The sequence below is a fragment of the Aspergillus ochraceoroseus genome, assembly GCF_002846915.1.
Source record: "Aspergillus ochraceoroseus IBT 24754 chromosome Unknown P175scaffold_7, whole genome shotgun sequence".
Taxonomy (NCBI): domain Eukaryota; kingdom Fungi; phylum Ascomycota; class Eurotiomycetes; order Eurotiales; family Aspergillaceae; genus Aspergillus; species Aspergillus ochraceoroseus.
In genome coordinates this window covers 933,138-953,801 of record NW_024468482.1, presented here as the reverse complement: position 1 = coordinate 953,801, position 20,664 = coordinate 933,138, and the positions used below count along the sequence as shown (strand labels likewise).

The following is a 20,664-nucleotide window of genomic DNA, read 5'->3' as shown; positions in this document are numbered from 1 at the left end:
CGTGGTATGACCTGTACACCGTGCTGTAGAACCTGGGGATATTGGTTAACCTGTTAGCTATGGAGATTCCTATCTTATCTACTTTTATAAGCTATTACTATGCTAATACCTACTTGAATGCCTGCTTCAATGCCTACTTGAATGCCTACTTGTGACAATATGTCAAGATACTGCATCATCCCTTTGCGAGGGCCCATAATCTCCTCCAGCCTTAGCGCAGAAGTGCAAATGCGCTTTCCGGTCCTTCGGATGAAGAATATTCGGGTCTCTGAAGGGCTGCTAAGAGCGGCGAGACGCCCATGACTACCTAGGTAGCCTTGGGTATGTTTTTATTTATTATTCTTTTACTTGTTAAGTTTAGCCCCCGTGCCGCCCTACCTCCCCCTACCGGATAAACCTATAAATCCGAGATGGCTAGAGATAGTTGCCACGGGTCTACAGCAGCGCAAGGTCCAAAACATGGCTATTTCCTATATCTTCTTAATATCAAATAGCAGTTATACAGACAAGGAAGAAAGGGAAAAAAATTGTCTCCCCTATGTGATACCTCATAAACATTCCCTGTAGACGAAAGCACAACCTACTTCACTCTTTGGATGGTTGGTCACGTGTCGGGATTGTTGAAATAGTGGCCAAGTGGGAATGGCCTCCGGGTAAACAGCGTCTCTGGTCGCTATTTTCGGGGTCGAAGATCTCGTGGAAGGTATAGAGAAGTTCCGATTGGACTTACCTGTGGCAACCTCGATTTCAAATTTGCTTCGCCCTTTTGATCGATTTTGTATGCCTGAAAGGCACTTGTGTTTCCCCAGGTGGAAGCAGTGACGTCCCACACGCCCGCCTCCTTTCAAATGTCACGATGGGTGTTGACCCTCTTTCGCCTATTGCGCCCGCGCGCCTGAGGGCTTTGATTCTTCCCATTGGCAACATCAAACGGTCCCGGTTCTTGAGTTTCGCTGCCAGACTCCAGGCCGAAAATGTTGTCCGCTTGGGGGACATTAGCCCCGATGCGCGGCCCAATCGAAGTAGGTATCCCAAGGAATACATGATAGACCTCTTACTAGGCGATTCACAGGCTCGTACAGGAATCAAATAACTAATTACTGGTTGTGCTTTGAATGTAGATATGTTCTCCCCCCTAGCCTTCCCGACTGGCATCATTCTCTACGACCTCTCCTTCTCCATGCCCCCTATCTCGCATTTGGAACTGTTCCCTTTTGAAATCTTCCGCGAGCCCCTTGTGGTCCTTGCCATAGCGGATGGAACTGAACTCGGTGGTTCTACAAAGGAAAACGGGGTAGGGCCGTCCCCAAACAAGTCGCCGGCTCCGGATGGCCTGGACCAGCTCCGGCAAGAACTAGAACTCGTGAAAGAGAAGAACCCAAGAGCATTGGTCCACCAGCTTCTCGTATTCGATTATGATGGAGTTGATAAACTATCCAATGGCCCGGATAATGTGCTATGGATTCCACCCCCGCAGGCCTCCAAGGCAACCACGATGAAAACCGTTTTATGCGATATAACTTCTATACTCCTTTCTGAAATGGATGATTTTGCGAAAACCATACAGGGCATACCTTCGATTGAATCACCCAAGGCATCGTCTTGGGGTCCGCATCGGGGCCCCGATCTACGCCGTCGGCCAACAGACAGGCTGTTTCACAGGATGACGATGCCTGCGCAGCTTCCCTCAAACCCATCGGGTGGCTCCGAGACGCCCGTGGGTTCTACCCACAGTTCACCTACCCCAGGCGATCATGAAACCCCAACAACGTTCGACGAAATCACTCGATCCATACAGCTCACTACCCGTTCCAACACTGCCGTGCGCAAGCCACATTCCCTGCCGTCATCCAAAGAGCATAGTCGGGATCGAATGTCTGTGGGCGGCCTGAGCGCAACAGACCGAACCAAGAATCGAATAAAGGGGCGTGCAGGTGTTGTCATTGGAACTCTGTTTCTTCAAACCGGCAGATGGCCTGACGCCTTGAAAGAGCTTGTTGAGGCAGCATCGAACGCACGAGCAACCAGCGACTATGTGTGGTATGCCAAGGCTCTCGAATCAATCCTCCTTTGTTTATTGATGTTTGCTTGGGCTGGCATGGATTTCCATGTATTTCCCCCCCCCCCCCCCCCTCCTGTATAGATCAATGCTCCATGTCACTAAACATCTTCACAGATTCCTCCAATCTGCTATCCTGTAGCGGAGAAGTCGTCTAAATCATCCTTGAGCAGTACCTTCGACCCTAGTCAACCCACACCGGGGAATCGGCTCGTCTCTTTGCAAAATCTTTCAAACCTTTTGCCTGACCTGACGAACAACATCCTGAACCTTTACAATCGTGCGGCCAACATCACGGATGAGCCACTCCCTCAGCTGGTTTTCTCTGAAACCGTTATACGCCTATCAAGATTGCTCGTTGCCTGCCGTATTCGCGATGGGGCGTTGGATGACGATGCATTGAAACACATTGTCATGAATGAACGCCTACGTCCCTTGTACCGGCCGGAACGGCCACGGGGATTGACCATCCTTCGAAAAACGGAAATTGCAAACTTTCTCTTTCGTGGGTTACCCCTTTCTGCTGGCTCAGATTTACCCGCGACCGATGCCATACCCATCTTAATTGGGATCGTCTCCGTTTTGAATGCCCTTGACCTACCACGGAAGAAGGCTTTCATCCTAAGGGAACTTCTTTCCATCATGGTCCCAGCTCTTGTCCAGGCTCGAAAGATTGGCGCTGCTGAAGTTGGTATTCACCCCGCAGCCGGCCTATCCTCCCTCAGCGAGAGAGCCTTCGATATGAATGCTCTTGATGTAGGACCAGGGAACATGGAATACAGCATGCGTTCCCTTCTTGCTACAGTAGGGGAGATATACGGTGTCCAGTCCTCTTCATTTACTGAATGGGGGAAGAGACTGTCGTTGAGTGCTAGCGAAATCCATGTCCCTGAATATGACTCGGTAGCAGCGATCATAGAAAGATCATTTCGGCACCTCGTTCTAGATCATTACGGGGATCTGAAATTGAAGATTGATGTCCTCAGGACGTGCATCAACTCCTGTGAAGCCCTGCCGGATTTTGGCGGTGTTCTTCGGTTCACTGTTGAGCTGCTTCAGACTATTCGAGGAGACCTTATGCTTTCTCACTCACTCTACATCTCCCCTTGTTTGCCGCCTGACGAGCAGAACAGGCTTTTGAACAATATCAAGCGAACTGTTGGCGCAGCAAATAAGCTCGGGGCATCTGGATTGGAAGCAGAGTACTGGGATGATTTCTTAATTCGCGGTGTCCAACTCTTGTCCCTCCCAGATCCTCGAAGACCTGTTCGTCGGTCAAAATCTGAACTTGATGCTGTGACAGCAAGCCGTGAAAAGGTCACAAAAGATCCGTTCTTGTACAACCCTTTCTCGAAGCCAAGTAATAAAGTCTCCGAGCTTCTCATGGTTGCTGGGGAGCATGCAGCCTTTCGGGTGACACTTCAAAACCCCTTCGAGTTCGAGGTCGAAATCGAAAGCATCCGCCTTGAGGCTGAAGGCGTGCCCCTCGATGCTGTTGCAGAGTACATACTGCTTGCCCCACTCTGCATCCAGGATGTCACAGTGTATGGCATCGCGCGCGGGGAGGGTTCTTCGAAAATCACTGGCTGCTCTGTCAAAGTCCGGTACTGCAGGGAACGGAAGTTCCCGATATTCAAAGATCTGTGGCGACCAGAGGTGGAAAGAAAATTCAAACGAACCGGCTTAGCAGCCAAAAAGCCCTCGATAGACCGTCCTATGTCTTGGAGCTCGACAACTTCGAGAGACGGGAAGCTGGTCCCCAAAAAAGGGCCTGAAACGTCGTGTTGTGAGATTAAAGTCATTGGCGAGCAGCCATCCCTCCTCATAGAGTCGTTATCTTTATCACAATCTGCGATTATGGTCCTCGAAGGCGAAAGGGCATCCTTCAGCATTACACTGCGAAACACTTCATCATGTGCTCTCGACTTCATCCTATTTTCTTTTCAGGACTCCATAACGAAACAAGTTCAATCTGCACTGAATAACAAGGACTTGCTCCCCGTTGAAGTGTATGAACTAGCACTTAAATTGTCAAGGCCAGCTTTGCGATGGCGTAGAGAGGGCCCGGATCCGAGCGATCACTCGATAGCAGCAGGACAGCGTGCTACCTTTACCATTGATATTATTGGCAATCCTGGGTTACAAGAGGCGACTGTGCAGATTGATTATTCCCGCATCGGGGTCTTCCATGATGCTCTACCTGATGTGTTTTATACCCGACAACTGTTTATCCCCCTGGCTGCAACTGTCAACGCAAGCGTAGAGGTGGCTCGTTGCGATATCTTACCCTTCACAAGCGACTTTGCTTGGTGGAGTAGTGAGGAAAATGGGGGCAATCCACCCGCCACTACCAACGTTGAATCCTCGTACTCCAACAATAGCGACCACTTTTCGTCCGTTCTGTCTAACCTCGCGCGGGGTACTTACGGATCCGATCATTGTATTCTCCTTCTTGATCTGCGCAATGCTTGGCCAAACCCGTTATCAGTAGCTCTCCAAGTTAGCGAAAACCCGGTTGAGGCGCCAGTCGACAGCCTATCCGAGAATAAGGACGGCCAGTATATCGTCCGGGAGATTCTTCAGCCCGGACAGATGTCACGCTTCGTTCTCGTTTTACCTCGTGTCTATGTACAAAACCCTCATGCTTCGATCCCATCACTCAGCACTGGGTTCAAGAGGCAATTCGTCGTCAGTGCCAATAAGCTTACATTTGAAGCAGAGGCTGCGTCCCGAGAAGCGTTCTGGTATCGCGAGGAACTCCTCAAAAGGGTTGCCGGATTCTGGACCGAGGCGTGTGGCGAACGAGAGGGAATTATTGACCTCAGGAACCTCCGCTTTACCGCCCGGATGGTAGATGCATTTCGGCTCGAGGATGTCGAGATGAGCTTCTCGTTGAAGTCCTCATTTTCCGGGGGCGATGAAAACCAGGAGCGTAATAGCGTCATACAAACGGGACGATCGAAGTACAAGGTCCAAACCGACGAGATGATGGACCTCACCGTTACCGTTTCTAACCGCTCCTCCAAACCTATCCACCCTCTTTTACGACTCCAGCCCAGTCTTCGGCACCAACCCAGCAACGTCGCGCTTGATCTTCCAAGACGCCTTGCCTGGACAGGCATGTTACAGCAGGTGCTTCCCGTGCTAAACAGCGGAGAGCGCACCAGTACTACCGTGGGAGTAACGGTTCTCTGCCGCGGCGAATACGAATTCGGCGCCACCGTTGAGGAACTACGACTCTTACGCGCATCCCCCGAAGGCGAAGGAGACCAGAAATCAAATATTGCCCCAGGCCCCCCGATAGCGCCCTCCTTTGACGATGAGGGTTTCATCCAGGATACCTTTGGCGCAGATTTGGCCAAGAAACGACGAATCTGGCATGCAAAGGAAACATGTGTTATGAATGTTCATGATTAACGGCCATAATCAACCACTATTTGTATTGCTTACTTACTGTCTTTTCTCTCTCAACCCGAACAACGAAGCTTTTTTTTTTTTTTTTCTTTTTTAGCGCAACACAGCCCCTACCAGTGGTTTCATGAATGAAATGAAAAAAGAAAGAATGTTTTGTACAATCCCGATGCCAGATATGATGTTGCTCTAATGCTGTTATTGTGGTTTGGGGAAGGGAGTCATTAACTAAGTAACTATATCAGACCTCTCATTAATTGAGATGTTTAGTGGAAGGTGAAGGTATCAAGTGAGATCTAGAATAGAAGCTGCAATATTTTGATACCAGGTAGACTGATACCGACGCTTTCGCTTGCTGGTCAATACTTGGAGTTGTATATATGATATAGGTTGTTGTTGATACTGTCTAATGGGTTTTTCTTTTCTTTTCTTTTTCTTTAATTCATCTTTCTGTACAGATAGATTTGTTTGGTTCCATAGTGGTGATTCTGTACATACCATGCACATCAATCCATATAATGTAAAGTATGTACCCCTTCTTTGGTTCCCTGTTCATCGTTTCCCAAAATCGATCCATGCACATGAGTATATGGCCGTTATCATCGTCATCATCATCGTCATTATATCATATCGTATCGTATCGCAACCCTGGTGCTCTACTCTTGATCTTGAGAGGCCGTTTCCCTGGCTGGTCCTGCTGAGGGACCACCACCACCACCACCACCACCACCACCACTAGTTTGCGGGTCCCCCGTGGGAAAGCTCAGATACTTCCAGTCCTCGATCTCCTCGATAATACACTTGAGTCGGTCACGAATACTCTCAACAGCATACGTGCCCAGAACCAGCCGAAGAGGCGGATAAGAGCAATGACCTAGCTGCCAGACCAGGTAGGCAGCTTTGACGGCACTGGCGGGCTGTTTATCCGCCAGCCACATCAGCATACGCTTCGCATGCGCAGCAGGGGCCGTAGGCGTGCTGTAGGGGTCGCTGGGCGGCTTGACCAGGAAGTGCCCGTACAAGGGCAGAGGCGAGGAAAGGTGATGCACGCCGTCCGAGCTGCTGGGGGGGACAAGCTCAGCGGAAACAAGATCCCCGGGATCGTCGCGACGCATGTGGCCCGGTTCAACCAGGGTGGCTTTGATATTGAAGCCATCGACCTCATACAGCATGCTCTCCATCAGGCCCTCGACCGCATACTTCGAGGCACAGTAGGGTCCCAGCCCCGGAACCCCGAGGGCGCCCGACGTCGAGCTGAAAATCAGGTACCGGCCTGCGCGGCGCTCGCGGAAATGCGGCAGCGACAGCTGGATGATGTTCAGGGTCCCCGTGAAGTTTGTCTCGAATTGGTCGCGGATGTCGTATTCGTCTTGGTCTTCGCAGGACCCGATCACGCCGTACCCGGCGCAGTTGGCGATGATGTCGATGCGCCCGAAACACTGGATGGTGCGGTCAATCGCCTGGTGCACGGTTTCGCGGGCCCGTACGTCGCAGAGCAGACCCAGGCAGTTTTCGTGCTCTTCTTCGAGCTTCTTCATGCTTTGTGGGCTGGTTTCGAACGTGCGCCCGACTGCTGCGACCCGGTCGTCTCGGGACAGAGCTGTTTTCACGAGGGAACGGCCCATGTGGCCGGTTGCACCGAAGATCTAAAAACAAGAAAAAAAAAAAAAAAAAAAAAAAGGATAGTCATTAGTCCGTGGTTTGGTGCTTGTGCATATTTGAGGACTTCTCTCACCAGCCAAACTAGTGGCTTGGGCGGATTCTGTGGCCCTGGGGGGTCAGTGGTGGAAGGAAGCTGGAGCTTCGGTTCTCGATGGACAGTCGCAGATGGTGACAGTGCCATTATCCCCGTGGTGGGGGAATCGTGAAGCTCCATCGAGCAAGAGAAGAGGCACAAGGAAGGCGGGGGAGGGAGTAGTTGACTGGGAGAGAGGAGCAGATGAGGTATTGTTGTAATCTTGATTGCATCGTGAAATTTGCCGCCAAGTTTAAGCTCGAGTTTCTCCGCAGCGGGAAAAATCCGGGGTCTCACCAGAATCCGTCCTCGCATATAAATAATAGCCTATCTACTTCAAATTCCTTCTTTTAATTCTGTCTCCTTTTTGAAGATCTACTGAATATATATATTTATTTATGTGTGGTTGTATCATAAATAAGACTATTAAGATACAAATACTGCTACAGAGTCATCGCAAGGGATATATATATACGCCATGCTATCAAACCTCATCCAACCCAACACCCAGACCCCAGGAAGAACCCATTGAAAAACAAAAAAAAAAAAAAAAAAAAAAAAAGAATTGGAGCAAAGTAGGCTAAAATCTAGCGCCCGATCTCTCTCCGAAGCCGTCCAGCGGCGGTGGAAGGGGTAGGTTCAGGCCAGCCGCTTACAGCATCATCAACTTCCTCTAGGAAGCTCTTGCTATTGTGAATGCCTGTGCCACCTAAAACGACCCGGACTCCCGGTGAACTGGCATTGACCTGGGCCACCATTTTGGCCTCTTCATACGTTGCCCCGCCCACCATGAAAATAATGATATCTTGAGGTTTGTCCCGAATATGACCCACCCCCTCCAGAAATGGATACTGGAGCTCCTTCAGTCTGCCTTTGATCAGATTCTGGAGCGTAGCTTCTAACCGCGGGGAGTGCTGGGTGTAGACGTTCTCCACTCCTTTCAATCCTTTGAATCTGTCCCGAGCGCCGGAGAAGAGCGACGTAGATTCGAACAGGTCCGAGAAGCCGCCCGCAATGGGTGGAGCCTGAAGGGAGTGGTGATAAGCGAGCAGCTTGGGGATGATATTGACAAGACGCGAAGGCACATTGCCTGCCGTTACCAACAGGTCGAGAAGAATTGGAAGGGAGTTTGATGGCTGCTTCTCGTATCGAATAGCATACAATGCCACTAAGCGGAGCTTATTTTCAGCTGGGACAGAAGGTAATTGAATGATTCGTTGAAGATTCTACCCAAACAGTTAGGAGATGGGATGTTGCCGGCGGTGCAGAGGAATACTTTTCTCATACCTTCAGGTCGTTACTGTGGTTATCGCTGCAAGCCAAGCTTTGTTCCAGTTCACTCACATCGAGAAGGTCTTCTTCTCCCACTCGTCGACTAAGTTCCCCAACCAAGGTGACATGCTTGCTCACGTTTCCAGATAGTTTCCGGAACTCAGGATAGTCCTCCACGAAACGTTTCATATCCGCAATAGAATCAATATTCATGGTGTTCTTAGTCTTAACCTGGTACTGTTCAACGTACTCCTTGATATTCTGGCCAAGATCTCCAAAGTTCTGGTACATATTCTTCTTGAAGAATGGGTCCTGATCTTGCGAAAGGACGATTTCCCGTAACTCGGGCCGAATTTCGGGCACGTCTCGGAGGTCCACCCGTCCATTGTGAATTCCGATCTGCTCGTGCACCATCGCTTGATATGTCCACTGGGTGAGGAGCGGAGTGATAGGGTCATCGCGGCGATCGAGAATCATAAGAATCGGAGGGGTATCGGTCTTGCGGAAGTTGAAGAGCTGCTCCTCCTGCGTGAGTTGATACCGAACCTCCGTAGCCAGCTTCTTTGCCAATAAACTATTCTTCTCGTATCGAATCAAAGGATTCTTTTTAAGAGAAAGAAGCATTGCGATCACCCCTTCTGTGGTTCTCTGCAAGGCATCTGCATTCCACACATCGGGCGAATTGGCCCAAAGTCGTTGTTCGGGGTACCCTAGATTCAAAGAGCAGAGGTCGGGATTGATCACGAGAAAGTCCGCAAAATGTTCTTGAACCACCCGCACCACTTCATGGACGTCAGCTTCAGCCAGGCGTTCGAGGGAGGACTTCCGGATGATATTGCTCAAATAGATGTAATATTCGCCGTACTTCGGTTCGCGTAGCTCGTCGATAAGCAATTGGATGGAGGTAGGGGACGGTCGCACAAAACAGAGACAGCGTAGGTGTCGCATCCGTTCCCGGGCAGCGTTATCCAGTCGGTCGATCAGGTATACCTCATGGTTCAAGAGGGCAGACTGTGTGATTGCGGTCGATACGATAGGCACCTACGGTTCAACCATTAGCTCCCAAAAGTTACTCGCAGCCACCGAGGATAGAAGCGCGTGTCCCACTGTCTCACTATCAAGAAGCAAGATCTTCATCTTGGAGGATGAAGAGCCCGAAGCCGATGGATCACCAGCGGTGACCATCTTGGATATGTACCCAGACACCGCCGCGACGACGTCCATTATGCCTGAGCTGAGTGACAAGGACAGGGAGGGAAATTAGAATATAGCAAAATCACGGGCAAATCATGGAGGAGAAGAAGAAGAAAAGAAAACAGAACTGAAGCTATAGGTCGGCCCTATGGAGATTGTGATGATGGAGGGGGAAGAAGAAGAAGAAGAAGAAGAGGGAGTGTGGCCAAGTCACGATGGGAAGATCGCCCATGTGATTCCGTCATCCTTCGAAACGAACATCGCCAACTTTTTTTCTAGCCTCAATTGCGCCTTTCTTCCCTCGTCCTCTTCTTTTCTTTCTGTCTACCTCTTTAATCTCCATGGTTTTTGTTTTTCTTTAAATCTCTCCCCCCTAACGGGCTCTTTTAACCATGTTACCAGGCATAGACCTTTGTATGTTTCTTTTTCGGCTTTTTTTCCCCCTTCCACCTACTCGTTTGACCCCGAGGCTTGGAGCTTGAAATCGAATAAAGTCACCTTCTAACTTGCCTTTCTGTAGTGTTCAGTTATCCTGCTAGGATTACTGGAGCTTCCGCTGATGAGTGTATGTTCTCTCTTCTTGCCTGAGTGGCACACAACCCCAACTTTGATCACTCTTGCTAATCCACCACCGCTCCATTAGTGAAGCTTATTGCCTCCTTCCTTCTTTCTTATCCTTTAGCGGGGCTGCTGAAGAGAATCCCGGATGGGGAGCCCTGGAAGAAAAATGCCTTCATTATTGCTGTCTCTCTCTTCTATCTCCTTGGGTTGTTTGACTTATGGGATGGCCTCCGAACCCTCATCTACAGCGCTGCTGGCGTCTATGCCATTGCTTACTACGTCGATGGCTCGCTGATGCCCTGGATTGGTTTTATCTTTCTCATGGGCCACATGTCCATCAATCACATCTACCGTCAGATTGCCAATGATCCGCACTCCGTCGACATCACCGGAGCCCAGATGGTGCTTGTTATGAAGCTCTCCGCCTTTTGCTGGAACGTACACGACGGCCGGCTGCCTCAGGATCAACTCTCGGATGCTCAAAAATATGCAGCAATCACTTCGTTTCCCTCGATCCTGGATTATACGGGTTATGTTCTGTTCTTTCCATCCCTCTTGGCTGGGCCCGCGTGCGACTATGTCGATTACCGCCGATGGATCGACACTACGCTCTTCGATGTACCTCCAGGTACAGATCCTTCCAAGGTGCCTCCAACTCGAAAGAAGCGCAAGATCCCCCGAAGTGGCACCCCAGCTACTATCAAGGCTGCGACCGGCCTAGCGTGGATCTTTGCGTTCCTCCAGCTTGGCTCGTTCTACAATGAAGGCAAGGTGATGGAAGCCAGTTTCTTGGAGAACTCCTTCCTTCGCCGCGTCTGGATTATTTATATGGTTGGATTTACGGCACGTACGAAGTACTACGGCGTGTGGTCATTGTCTGAGGGGGCCTGCATTCTCTCTGGAATGGGGTATAACGGCTTTGATCCCAAGACTGGCAAGGTATTCTGGAATCGCCTTGAAAACATCGACCCTTGGAAGCTCGAGACTGCTCAAAACTCTCATGCCTACTTGGGAAACTGGAATAAGAACACCAATCACTGGTTGCGAAACTATGTCTATCTCCGTGTCACTCCCAAAGGAAAGAAACCAGGATTCCGTGCTAGTCTTGCAACATTTGCGACGAGTGCCTTCTGGCATGGCTTCTATCCTGGATATTATCTCACTTTTATCCTAGGATCCTTCATTCAAACCGTAGCTAAGAGTACGCGATAATCCACAATTCCTATGCCCTTTCCGCCCTGCTCGTTTGCTAATAGAATCATCTAGAATTTCGACGCCACGTTCGACCCCTCTTCCTGTCTGCCGATGGCAGTAAGCCTGGTCCATACAAACGCTATTATGACATTGCCAGCTGGTTTGTGACCCAAGTCACCCTCTCATTCACCGTAATGCCCTTCATCTTCTTGTCCTTTGCGGACTCTATGCGAGTTTGGCAAAGCGTCTACTACTACGGCATTGTTGGCGTCATCGCATCTCTTGCATTCTTCTCCTCCCCTGCGAAATCCATCCTCGTCCAGAAGTCACCAGCACGCTCTCGACCCGACATCGTTCGCTCTACGAGTACGGAAAGCCTCCAAGAACCAACGCTCGGACTACCGAACGACCCAATCCAGGAGTTTGACGATGCTGTCCAAGAGATCAAGGCTGAAATTGAGTCCAGGCGTAGACGAGGAAGTGTGGTCACTATGCCCACAGGCGAAGAATTGAGAGCCGCCGTCGAAAGCAAGCTTGGTCGAAAACTCCCATGAGCGGGCGCTCCCTTCTTTTCGGGTTCCAATGTCAGGTCAATAACTCCGGCAGCCCCATCAGGCGGACTTGGCCGTTTGCTTTCTTTTCTTCCTATTTACATGCACAGTATTAACCAACCAGTGGATGACCAGGTGAATTCCCCGGTGAGAAATGCAGTCGATATAGATGATCATGTGTCAATGTGCACTACCTAGACGTGTTGTTGTTGTTGTTGTTTTCTTTTTTTTACACGGTACAAAGCGGCGCCCTTATACTACTTTCCCCAGCCAGATGTTACTGCAAATCGAGTTCTGAGGCTTATTTGCGCTTTTTTCGTATTAATTCAGCGCTTTTGAATACAGAATAGTTATATATAGTTACATCTCCTTAATGGACTATTGTAATAGTAGAGGTTGCTACACTGGTGAGCTTCTGCCCTCAGATAATTTACCTAGTATGTGAGTTAGCTGTTCGTATATCCCCAACAACCCCGATGGCATACCAGTAGTCAGCAGGCGCTTGACTCTTGTCTCCTTCCACTGGTCGTCCAAGTCAACCATAAGACTACCTACCTAGGTACCTACCCTACCTCGCCTACTTATATTGGAACGCCTAGTAGCAGCTTCCACGAGAACGCAAGGTCTTGATGGGGATGGCTCTTTCATCAGTGGATGTTCGAGATAATATATAATTGATATTCCCCCTCTAATAAAGCCACGGCCCAATATATTTATACATAAATACATAAGTAGGGTAGAAGAGAACAGAGAAAGGTAAAGAAATCTAAGAGATAAAAGGGGTAAAGGGGGGTAAAAAAAAAAAAAAAAAAAACATGTCCATAATCTGTCGTGAAAAGTCCGCCATGGATCCATTACCCTTTCCTCCACAGATATAAAAGCTACCTTCCATACGCTGAAATGCGAGGAGAAGCAAAGGTCAACGCCGGGTATGATAGAAAGAGAAGTAGAAAAAAAAAATAATAAGAAGAAGAAGAAGAAACATTATGTGCATCACGTCGTGCAATCGTGTCGAGTAATTTTTTTTTGACCAGAAACAAAACAATCGGTTGGGGGAAGGTAAGCGAAAGAGATGATGAGAAGAATCCAAGAGAAGAATAAGAGGTAAGAAGAAAGATGACCGAGATAGGGATAAAGGAGGAAAGATCCGACTTCTAGAGGGAGAGGGAGGAGGGAGATAAAAGTCGATGCAATCGAGAAAGGAAAATGGCGGGCATAGCCTGCTAGAAGGACGCAGAACCAGCCGGGTGAAAAAAGAGAGGGGAGATAAATGAGGATATTCAGTGTTGCTTCTTTAAAAGCCCACTGTCGTTCCTACAACAGCCAGTGTAACCTAAAGAAATGTTAGTCATTTGAAACATACAAGCCCGATTGTTATTATGCCTACAATGATAGAGATAATCACCAGCCCCAACGGGTTCATCCAACGATTGAGGTTTCTCCACCACCGAGCGTTCAAGTGTCGTTTCCGCTCAAGGTCATAAAGCCGCATTTGGAGTGTTGTTTCAAGCTGAGGCCCAGAGTTTTCCTCCATTGGCATCTCCGGTTTCTTTGGCAAGGGAAGAAATGAGGCAATAAGCCAGGCTGCAGGAAGGAAATGTAAGCAGAGTATAACTCTGGAAGCAAGACCAAGAATACTTACTGAGTGGACATATGAATCCCAAGCAAAAGGACCATACTTGAATGTTCCGCCGGCCAAGCAAAGGCTCTGTCCTTGAATCCATGGAGGGAGCACGCCAAGCGCTCGATTTAGGTGCAACAGCCCGCCTATCAGGATAGAGATGAGGCGACCAACTGTGCCGTAATCGGTGAAAAGACGGCCCAGATCTTGTTACAGACGGCTCTGGAGCTTTCACCCAGTGGTTTCGAGGATCCCGGGGGTCGGGTTTCCAGCGTATACTTTCGCGCGTTTCATTGGTGAAGGTCCTAGCTCTACTAACAGCAGTAGCGAGGCGTTGAAGAGGGTTCGAATTAGAAGCTGCCGGACGTGCCGATGCCGGTCGAGTACCCTCCACCATGGACAAGGTGGAGTTACCGGTCTCGTCTTCCGCGCTATAATACATCTTAGCCCAGGTGGGAAGAATGTTCGTAACAAAGCTAGAACTAGTGCCCGGTCGCTTGTTGCTCCTTACACTGCTGCTCCTTGAGCTCGAAGACTGACTATTAGGAACGCCTGGATTTGCGGGACGAGGAGGCAAACTGGAAATATTGTCAAGGTATTCGTCGTCATCCTCCATGTTGTTCACTAGCCAGACCGATGACGACGTTGGTCGCTGGCGCATCAGAGCAGTGGGAGGTGGAGAAAGCTCTTCCGACATACTCTCAGAGTGATTGTCTGCAGGAGAGGGAAAGCCAGAGTCACCTTCAGCCGACCATTGGGACGGCACAATTGACAGATGAGACCTAAATCGATCAGAGGAATACTCTCTCAGTGGTTCATGCAGATTATTCTCCGATGAATCCGGAGAGTGTGATACATTATCGAGTCTCGAGCTAGACGATGAAGGTGCGCGGATCGTTGGATACTGAATGAACACTCCGCTATCAATGGCCGGTTGGATATCTGATGGTGGACCACTGCGGGAAGAAGAGGTTCCGGATCGAGAATGAGTTCTAACACTGGGCCGGGTGGAATTAGACCGTACTGAGGGGACCTGATGAGGCGGGCTTGAGCGGAAAGAGTGAGAACGTGAGCCGCCAAGTTCAGATGATGAGCCATGTGTCCATTGGGCTGCACCCGCATATCTAATGACTGTTCCCAATGAATTCAAAGATGACAACGAATTGGAGCGAGACCCAGAATCCTGATTAGAGGAAGCGCCGATGGGGACAAAGTTTAGACTTGAGCTATCCAGGGCCACAAAATTTGGACTCGAAGGCGGTCCAATTGGGATGAAGTTGGGGCTTGAGTTACTTGACGAGACGTTCTCGGAACCAGACGCTTGGCGCGAGGCAGTCTCAGAGAGCACGGGTTTAATAGTAGGAGCAATTCTTGGGAGGGAGTTCGGCTCGTCATCAGAGTAGGTAGCGGGGGAGCCATCATCGGACAGGGGGCCGGCTAATTTATGTTGTGGTAGATCAGGTGTTGGGAAAGAGGATTTGCCTGAGTTGGGGTCATCCTCCCACACTGGTGGAGGTGTGTTCGCAGCATCAAAAGTCGATGAGAGATCCCAAGGATCAGAAATTGATTGATCAACCAAGCTGCTGTCACCAGTAAGACTGAGATCCGTCGAGTATGTCGCAGAGGATTGGCTTGGACCTTCGTCGACATGAAAGCGGGAATCTGGAATAAACTCTTGGCCCTTCCCCGGGCGTGGAAGAAGAATTTGCTCTGGTTTCGTTGGATATGGAGTTGCTGTATACACATGGAACTCTTCATGATCGGCATGCTTATCGCTGGCAACTCGTACGGATGGTGGTGGAGAAGTTTCATTCGTATGGGACGGGGTGCGTTCATGAAGAGCCCTCCGGCGGGGAGAGGAATTAGTCGAACGCATGTTGAGGTGACGATTAGTTCATTATCAATAAACACCAGCAGAAGTAGAAGTATTAATAACAGTGCAAGGAATGTAGTCCCCAAAGGGGTAAGTTTCTCTAAAACAAGTGAGAAGGAAAAAGGAATGAAAGAACGAAGGCTCCGCAAAATTATCAATTCGCGGGAATATAAGAAGTGAAAGAAAATTAAGGGCAATCGGCGATGGCTGCTTGAACCGAAGCGGATAAGAAAAATGAGGAATGGCGAGTCTGATAGTTCGACGAAACGATCGACACTGTTTATGTTGTGATGGTCTATAAATTTTTGTGATGTAATAAGGAATGACTCGACACAAAACGACGTGAAAAAGAGCGACAATGGGGCCCAACAGACACGGGATGAAAAGAGTGTAGATCCGACCGAAAGAACAACAGGAATGTTGATTATCAAGTCATGTCAAACGACAGTCAGAGAGAATGTGAAGTGCAAGAACGAGAAAAGAGCGTCTAACCGGAGACCCAGGAACACGGCGGAACAGTTTCTAAAAGAGCGACAAACGACAGAACGACTGGAAGCAAAAGGATCCCGATCTGAAACGACGAGATGCACCGGCAATTATGTATTTAAAAGCCTTTTCCCTTTCAGCCCTGGAATCTGGTTGCCCAGCGGTGAGGGACAGCAAGACTAGGCCTGAACCGATCCAGGGGCATGCAGGCTGCACGCTCGAGGACATGGGAGTCTGGCGCACGGGTTGAAACCGCACGATTGGCCGATAAGGAAGGGGAAAGGATGCTCATCGCTTATTTTAGCTAGATGCCCACCTCTCGATTTGCGAGAAGGTTTTGGTTTGATTGCTCCAGCGGTTCCTCTTCGTCATCTGAAATCAAGGCCTGGATGGAGATCGCCTATGTCTAACAATAATTGACCATCCCATGCTGATGCTTCGATTAAGGATTGCGTTCATATTTCGCCGGCGGTGGAGCTAGTGATTATGAGCCTGTTCTCTAGGCTACACGGTCAAGTTGGACCGTAGTACTCCGTAACTATACAGAGTACTTTGTGTCATCGTATTCCCTTGATCCACTCCACGAGTCCAATACGTGCTGCTTCATTTTCAGGAACGAGTTGGTTGGTGGAGAGGTCAAAAAATCAACAATCGGACAATGCAAGGTACCCCTCCATCATACATACAATGTGCATTGGTAGCACTGTGTATGTAATATCCATGCACGGAGGACGGTCCATCCCACTCCCTGTATGCCGGGGAATCCCATCACACTTCCAGTCTTGGGTTCGCGCGGCCACTTTTCCACGAGGATGCCAATTAAGACGATGTGACAAGTCGCAACGGTGGAGTCTAAGGCCTCGAACGAGTCGAGGTAGCAAAAAGGAATCGGGGATCGGTCCACCCGTGGTGGCTGAGTGCGCTAAAAGCGGATTCTGGAAGCTTTCATTGGTGTCATAGAAGGGGATTTGGACTTTGTAATCCAATAAAAGGTCAGCTTCAGGGGTTTAATTGAAAACTGGGCAAATATAATGATGCTTGGGTATGCCTGTACATCACGAAAGTAAAGGACCACCCTAAAACTGCCAACTCATCCAAAGTGGAGTTGCGAGAATTGCTTCTCACGGAGTTCGAAGGTTAGTACAGAGTATTTCTCCCACGAAAGAAAGGACATGGGATTGGACATACTTAACCGATTGGAGAGAAACCCCAATGAAATACAAAAACATGATAATGATAATGATGGAAATGAAAGAATAAATGATGAAAGGACGTTAAGATTCGATGAGGTACAGAACCAAAAATACCAGCGAGACTCAACCATGGAAAGTTGGGTGTGGGATTGATGCCTTGCTTGTCAGGCATTTTTCGTGCCTTTTCTTTGTCTGTTTCTATCAGCTCGACTCAGCAAAGAGACTGGCCTCATCAACCACTAGACTTCGTCCAGCACAACTTGTCTATATTTTCATCTAAACTGTTTGGATGCAGTTATTTCCCTAGGGTGGTTAATCCTCATATATTCATTCTTTAGCTACGGATTGTCTTTCGTTCCGAACGTCAACCGTGTTGCCTGGAAGAGAGGGAAATGGCACCCGTCGGTCTTGTTGCGCGTCTGAAGACTCTGTACTCGAGACAGGATGGTAGGTTACACCCCAGAAATGTTGATCTAGTTCTTCCTATTTTCATTTGATCGTCTTCGTTGTTTCATTTTTTTTTAACCGTTCGTCCCAGAAGAACCGGTTATTTCGGCCCAGGCAGCCGCTGGTATTTCTGTAAGTTCTGCTGGTCCTAGCGTTAATTCTCGGCGCTTCTATAAAAATAGTTCGGTTGCGCTGCTCATAAAAGGAGAAGGCAACATAGGTAAAGGGGTAGTCGGAGCACACTGGATCCGATTCCTCTTATTCCAAAGATTTGTCTTCTTAAACAGGTGCTAATGCACGCGTTCTAGATCTGCTTAACGCTGATCTACGTGATCCCATTCTACGTATCTTCCGCTACGCGGCCATCCGCTACACTCAGTCGAGATGCACCCTCCGTGATCAGAGCCAGGATCAGGGCGGTAACCCTATCATGTATTATCTGTACCTTGGCTGTTCTATGGCTCATTACTGCGAAGAACAATGTCTCCTTCTTTGGTGCCCTCAAACTCATGGGATGGTGGCCCATCGGCTTATCGGAGGTCTTTCAGAGCTTACTTCTAACGGCCATTCTCTTCACCGGCCCCCTTTTCGAAAGGGGGATTGCCGAAGGAGAATGGAGAGAATGGGTCAACGGAAGCAAGGTCTCCGAGACACTTCGGGGCTGGATCGGATGGAGAAACTACGTCGCAGTAAGTCTAGTCCACAGGCCCAGGATGGAATAATAACCCGACTTACGATGAGATGCAGGGCCCGATCACAGAGGAGATCATGTTCCGGTCTGCCATAATCCCTCTTCATCTTCTCGCCAAGATCAGTCCAGGCCGCATTGTTTTCATATCCCCTTTATATTTTGGGATTGCACATGTTCACCATTTCTATGAGTTCCGATTGACTCACCCGGATACCTCAATTCTTGCCTCCATGTTTCGCTCCATTTTTCAGTTTGGGTATACCACCGTCTTCGGTTGGTATGCAACCTTTCTTTATCTTCGAACTGGTTCTCTCCTGGCTGTCATCTTGGTGCACACCTTCTGTAATTGGTGCGGACTTCCCCGACTCTGGGGAAGAGTCGAGGGTCCCATTGCGGTGAAACATCCCCTGGTTAAAGGTAAAGAATATTCTAACCAGGGTTCCGTGTATACATACGGTCAGCTAGGCATTGGTTGGAGTACTGCATATTACTCCCTTCTCATTACAGGGGCTATTGGCTTCTATTATATGCTGTGGCCCTTAACAAACTCTGCCTATGCACTGGTTGACTTCACGAGCCAGACCAAGTGAGCAGGATCCTCTTGTCTACACGTATCGTTGTCTTTATCCTTTCGGTCCCATGTTCAGTTCCTGGTCCTCTTATCGGACCTGATGCTTCCGTAACCAGTCAGCCTGTAGGCATTGGTAGGGAGGTAATGACTGGTGCTTGGCTACGAAAATCATGATAATGGCTGCCCAAATATGTTATTATAATTCTACATCATATGAGTTAATGTTAATATTCATTGTACAAGATTTCAAAGTTGATGTTATTGTTTGAGAAGCTTCGAGTACTTATAGGTGTAGTTTTATTTTGGTTCTCGGCGGGCATCTTTTATCTCCGACTCGGCCTCGGAGTGCTCGGGGTGTCTTGTTTTTTCTCATCCATCAGATGCACTCGGGTTACCAACCATTCACCCTACTTTAAAACGCCGTTACTCCCTAATGCCTTTTTAATTCAGTAGATTCGATCTTGCGCCTTTCTCCTCAAATTTAATATAAGCGATGCGGGCACGATTCACGAGCTTAATGCTCCCGGCTCCTTCGTGCGCCAGGAACAAAACCACTAGAACAACAGCTGCAGCAATCCGGCCCTTCTCAAGCACCAGGTGCCTTTTGGGCTCTGGACGGATCCCCCTTCACATCCCTCCGCCGTTTCCTGTCGCGGAAACCTGTCCAGAGCCTACCTGCTCATGTCCTACGACCCCGGCAATGCCCGAGGGGCTTCCGCTAGATTATGACCAAGCGCTAAATGGGACGATGGCAGCCTATGCGCAACAGATAGTCATATGTACGGGACAAAGAGATTGGACAAGTCGCATTGAAGATGATGGGAAGGACCAAAGCTGGGGAGAGCTTGTCAGGGGTTTGAAGGGCCTAATGGGCCGGGGGGGCATATACGCGGATGTAAGTTGCATCATTTTATCTCACTCATATAGTACGTGGCTAATCTGTACGCGGGACCAGCCGTTCAATAATATTATGATTTCCAATTCTTCTTTGTCGCCCTCTCCCAGCTCTCCTCCCTCTGCCAACACCGCCTCGGCCTTCCTCTTCCCTAGCTTCAAATACTTCCCTTCGATCCCTGTCCAGGCCCCAGAACCATCGAATACAATCCCTGACCTCTCGACATTCGTAGAGGCGTTTCTTCTCCCTACAAGACTCAGCGCAATGGCTGAGTCCCTCCCCGAATCCCGACAGCATGATCTACTCCGCAAGCCCGAGTTAGCATCTAAATTCCCAGACGCGGTCGAGCTACACCACTCCCCAGTCATCCTGATATGTGGTCATGGCGGCCGGGACATGCGATGCGGGGTGATGGCGCCAGTTCTAGAAAAGCAGTTTCAGGAGGTTTTAGAAGCTAGGGGAATATTCACATCTCCCGGCACGGACGAAGGCGTCGTTGATAGTCCCGATCGTGCTTATATCGGACTAATCAGTCATATCGGCGGACACAAATATGCTGGTAACGTCATTGTATATATCCCTAACGGCATGAAGTATGGAGATTCGACTGTTCCTCATCCGCTGGCGGGCAAGGGTATCTGGTATGGACGTATCGAGCCAAGGCATGTTGAAGGCATTGTGGAGGAGACCATATTGAATGGAAGGGTGGTATCGGATCACTTTAGAGGAGGGATAGACCAAGATGGGACTATTTTGCGATTATAGATGGGTATCTTTGGACGTGTACAGTCCCGAGAGTCCGTGTATGTATATAGGTAGATATATAGTGTAAACTCAAGAAAATTTTCTAGAAAAAGATGATGACCACTTCATGACAGAAACTTGATCCAAATCTTCCGTCCGTATAAGC

The 20,664-nt window shown here is 49.1% G+C and overlaps 7 protein-coding genes across 7 annotated transcripts; 4 read left to right on the top strand and 3 right to left on the bottom strand.

The window, feature by feature from the left end:
* Positions 1–712: 712 nt before the first annotated feature.
* P175DRAFT_0329180 (TRAPPII-specific subunit TRS120) lies at positions 713–5,801 on the top strand. Its single transcript, XM_040892847.1, has 3 exons — positions 713–1,022; positions 1,122–2,110; positions 2,177–5,801. Exons 1-3 carry the CDS (start codon positions 857–859, stop codon positions 5,474–5,476), a joined length of 4,455 nt encoding a protein of 1,484 aa, XP_040750103.1. The 5' UTR covers positions 713–856; the 3' UTR covers positions 5,477–5,801.
* On the bottom strand, positions 5,783–7,445 carry P175DRAFT_0484123 (SDR family oxidoreductase). Its single transcript, XM_040895556.1, has 2 exons — positions 7,206–7,445; positions 5,783–7,116 (listed from the first exon to the last, which is right to left on the bottom strand). Exons 1-2 carry the CDS (start codon positions 7,344–7,346, stop codon positions 6,127–6,129), a joined length of 1,131 nt encoding a protein of 376 aa, XP_040750102.1. The 5' UTR covers positions 7,347–7,445; the 3' UTR covers positions 5,783–6,126.
* A 297-nt stretch (positions 7,446–7,742) lies between these two features.
* On the bottom strand, positions 7,743–9,701 carry P175DRAFT_0518156 (Sec1 family protein; the record flags this gene model as incomplete). The annotated part of the gene is made up of 3 exons (XM_040899039.1): positions 7,743–8,431; positions 8,493–9,518; positions 9,585–9,701. The coding sequence occupies 3 exons, from the start codon at positions 9,699–9,701 to the stop codon at positions 7,793–7,795; spliced, it is 1,782 nt and encodes a 593-aa protein (XP_040750101.1). The 3' UTR covers positions 7,743–7,792.
* A 362-nt stretch (positions 9,702–10,063) lies between these two features.
* P175DRAFT_0518155 (lysophospholipid acyltransferase) lies at positions 10,064–12,329 on the top strand (the record flags this gene model as incomplete). Its single annotated transcript, XM_040899038.1, has 4 exons — positions 10,064–10,085; positions 10,192–10,236; positions 10,315–11,433; positions 11,499–12,329. The coding sequence occupies 4 exons, from the start codon at positions 10,064–10,066 to the stop codon at positions 11,978–11,980; spliced, it is 1,668 nt and encodes a 555-aa protein (XP_040750100.1). The 3' UTR covers positions 11,981–12,329.
* A 942-nt stretch (positions 12,330–13,271) lies between these two features.
* P175DRAFT_0442134 (putative serine-rich protein) lies at positions 13,272–15,474 on the bottom strand (the record flags this gene model as incomplete). The annotated part of the gene is made up of 3 exons (XM_040894107.1): positions 13,272–13,310; positions 13,365–13,561; positions 13,620–15,474. The coding sequence occupies 3 exons, from the start codon at positions 15,472–15,474 to the stop codon at positions 13,272–13,274; spliced, it is 2,091 nt and encodes a 696-aa protein (XP_040750099.1).
* A 2,068-nt stretch (positions 15,475–17,542) lies between these two features.
* On the top strand, positions 17,543–18,878 carry P175DRAFT_0495073 (CAAX prenyl protease RCE1; the record flags this gene model as incomplete). The annotated part of the gene is made up of 4 exons (XM_040896051.1): positions 17,543–17,597; positions 17,689–17,729; positions 17,906–18,286; positions 18,345–18,878. The coding sequence occupies 4 exons, from the start codon at positions 17,543–17,545 to the stop codon at positions 18,876–18,878; spliced, it is 1,011 nt and encodes a 336-aa protein (XP_040750098.1).
* Positions 18,879–19,559: 681 nt separating this feature from the next.
* On the top strand, positions 19,560–20,519 carry P175DRAFT_0495072 (sucrase/ferredoxin-like domain-containing protein; the record flags this gene model as incomplete). Its single annotated transcript, XM_040896050.1, has 2 exons — positions 19,560–19,754; positions 19,815–20,519. The coding sequence occupies 2 exons, from the start codon at positions 19,560–19,562 to the stop codon at positions 20,517–20,519; spliced, it is 900 nt and encodes a 299-aa protein (XP_040750097.1).
* Between the last annotated feature and the right edge of the window lie 145 nt (positions 20,520–20,664).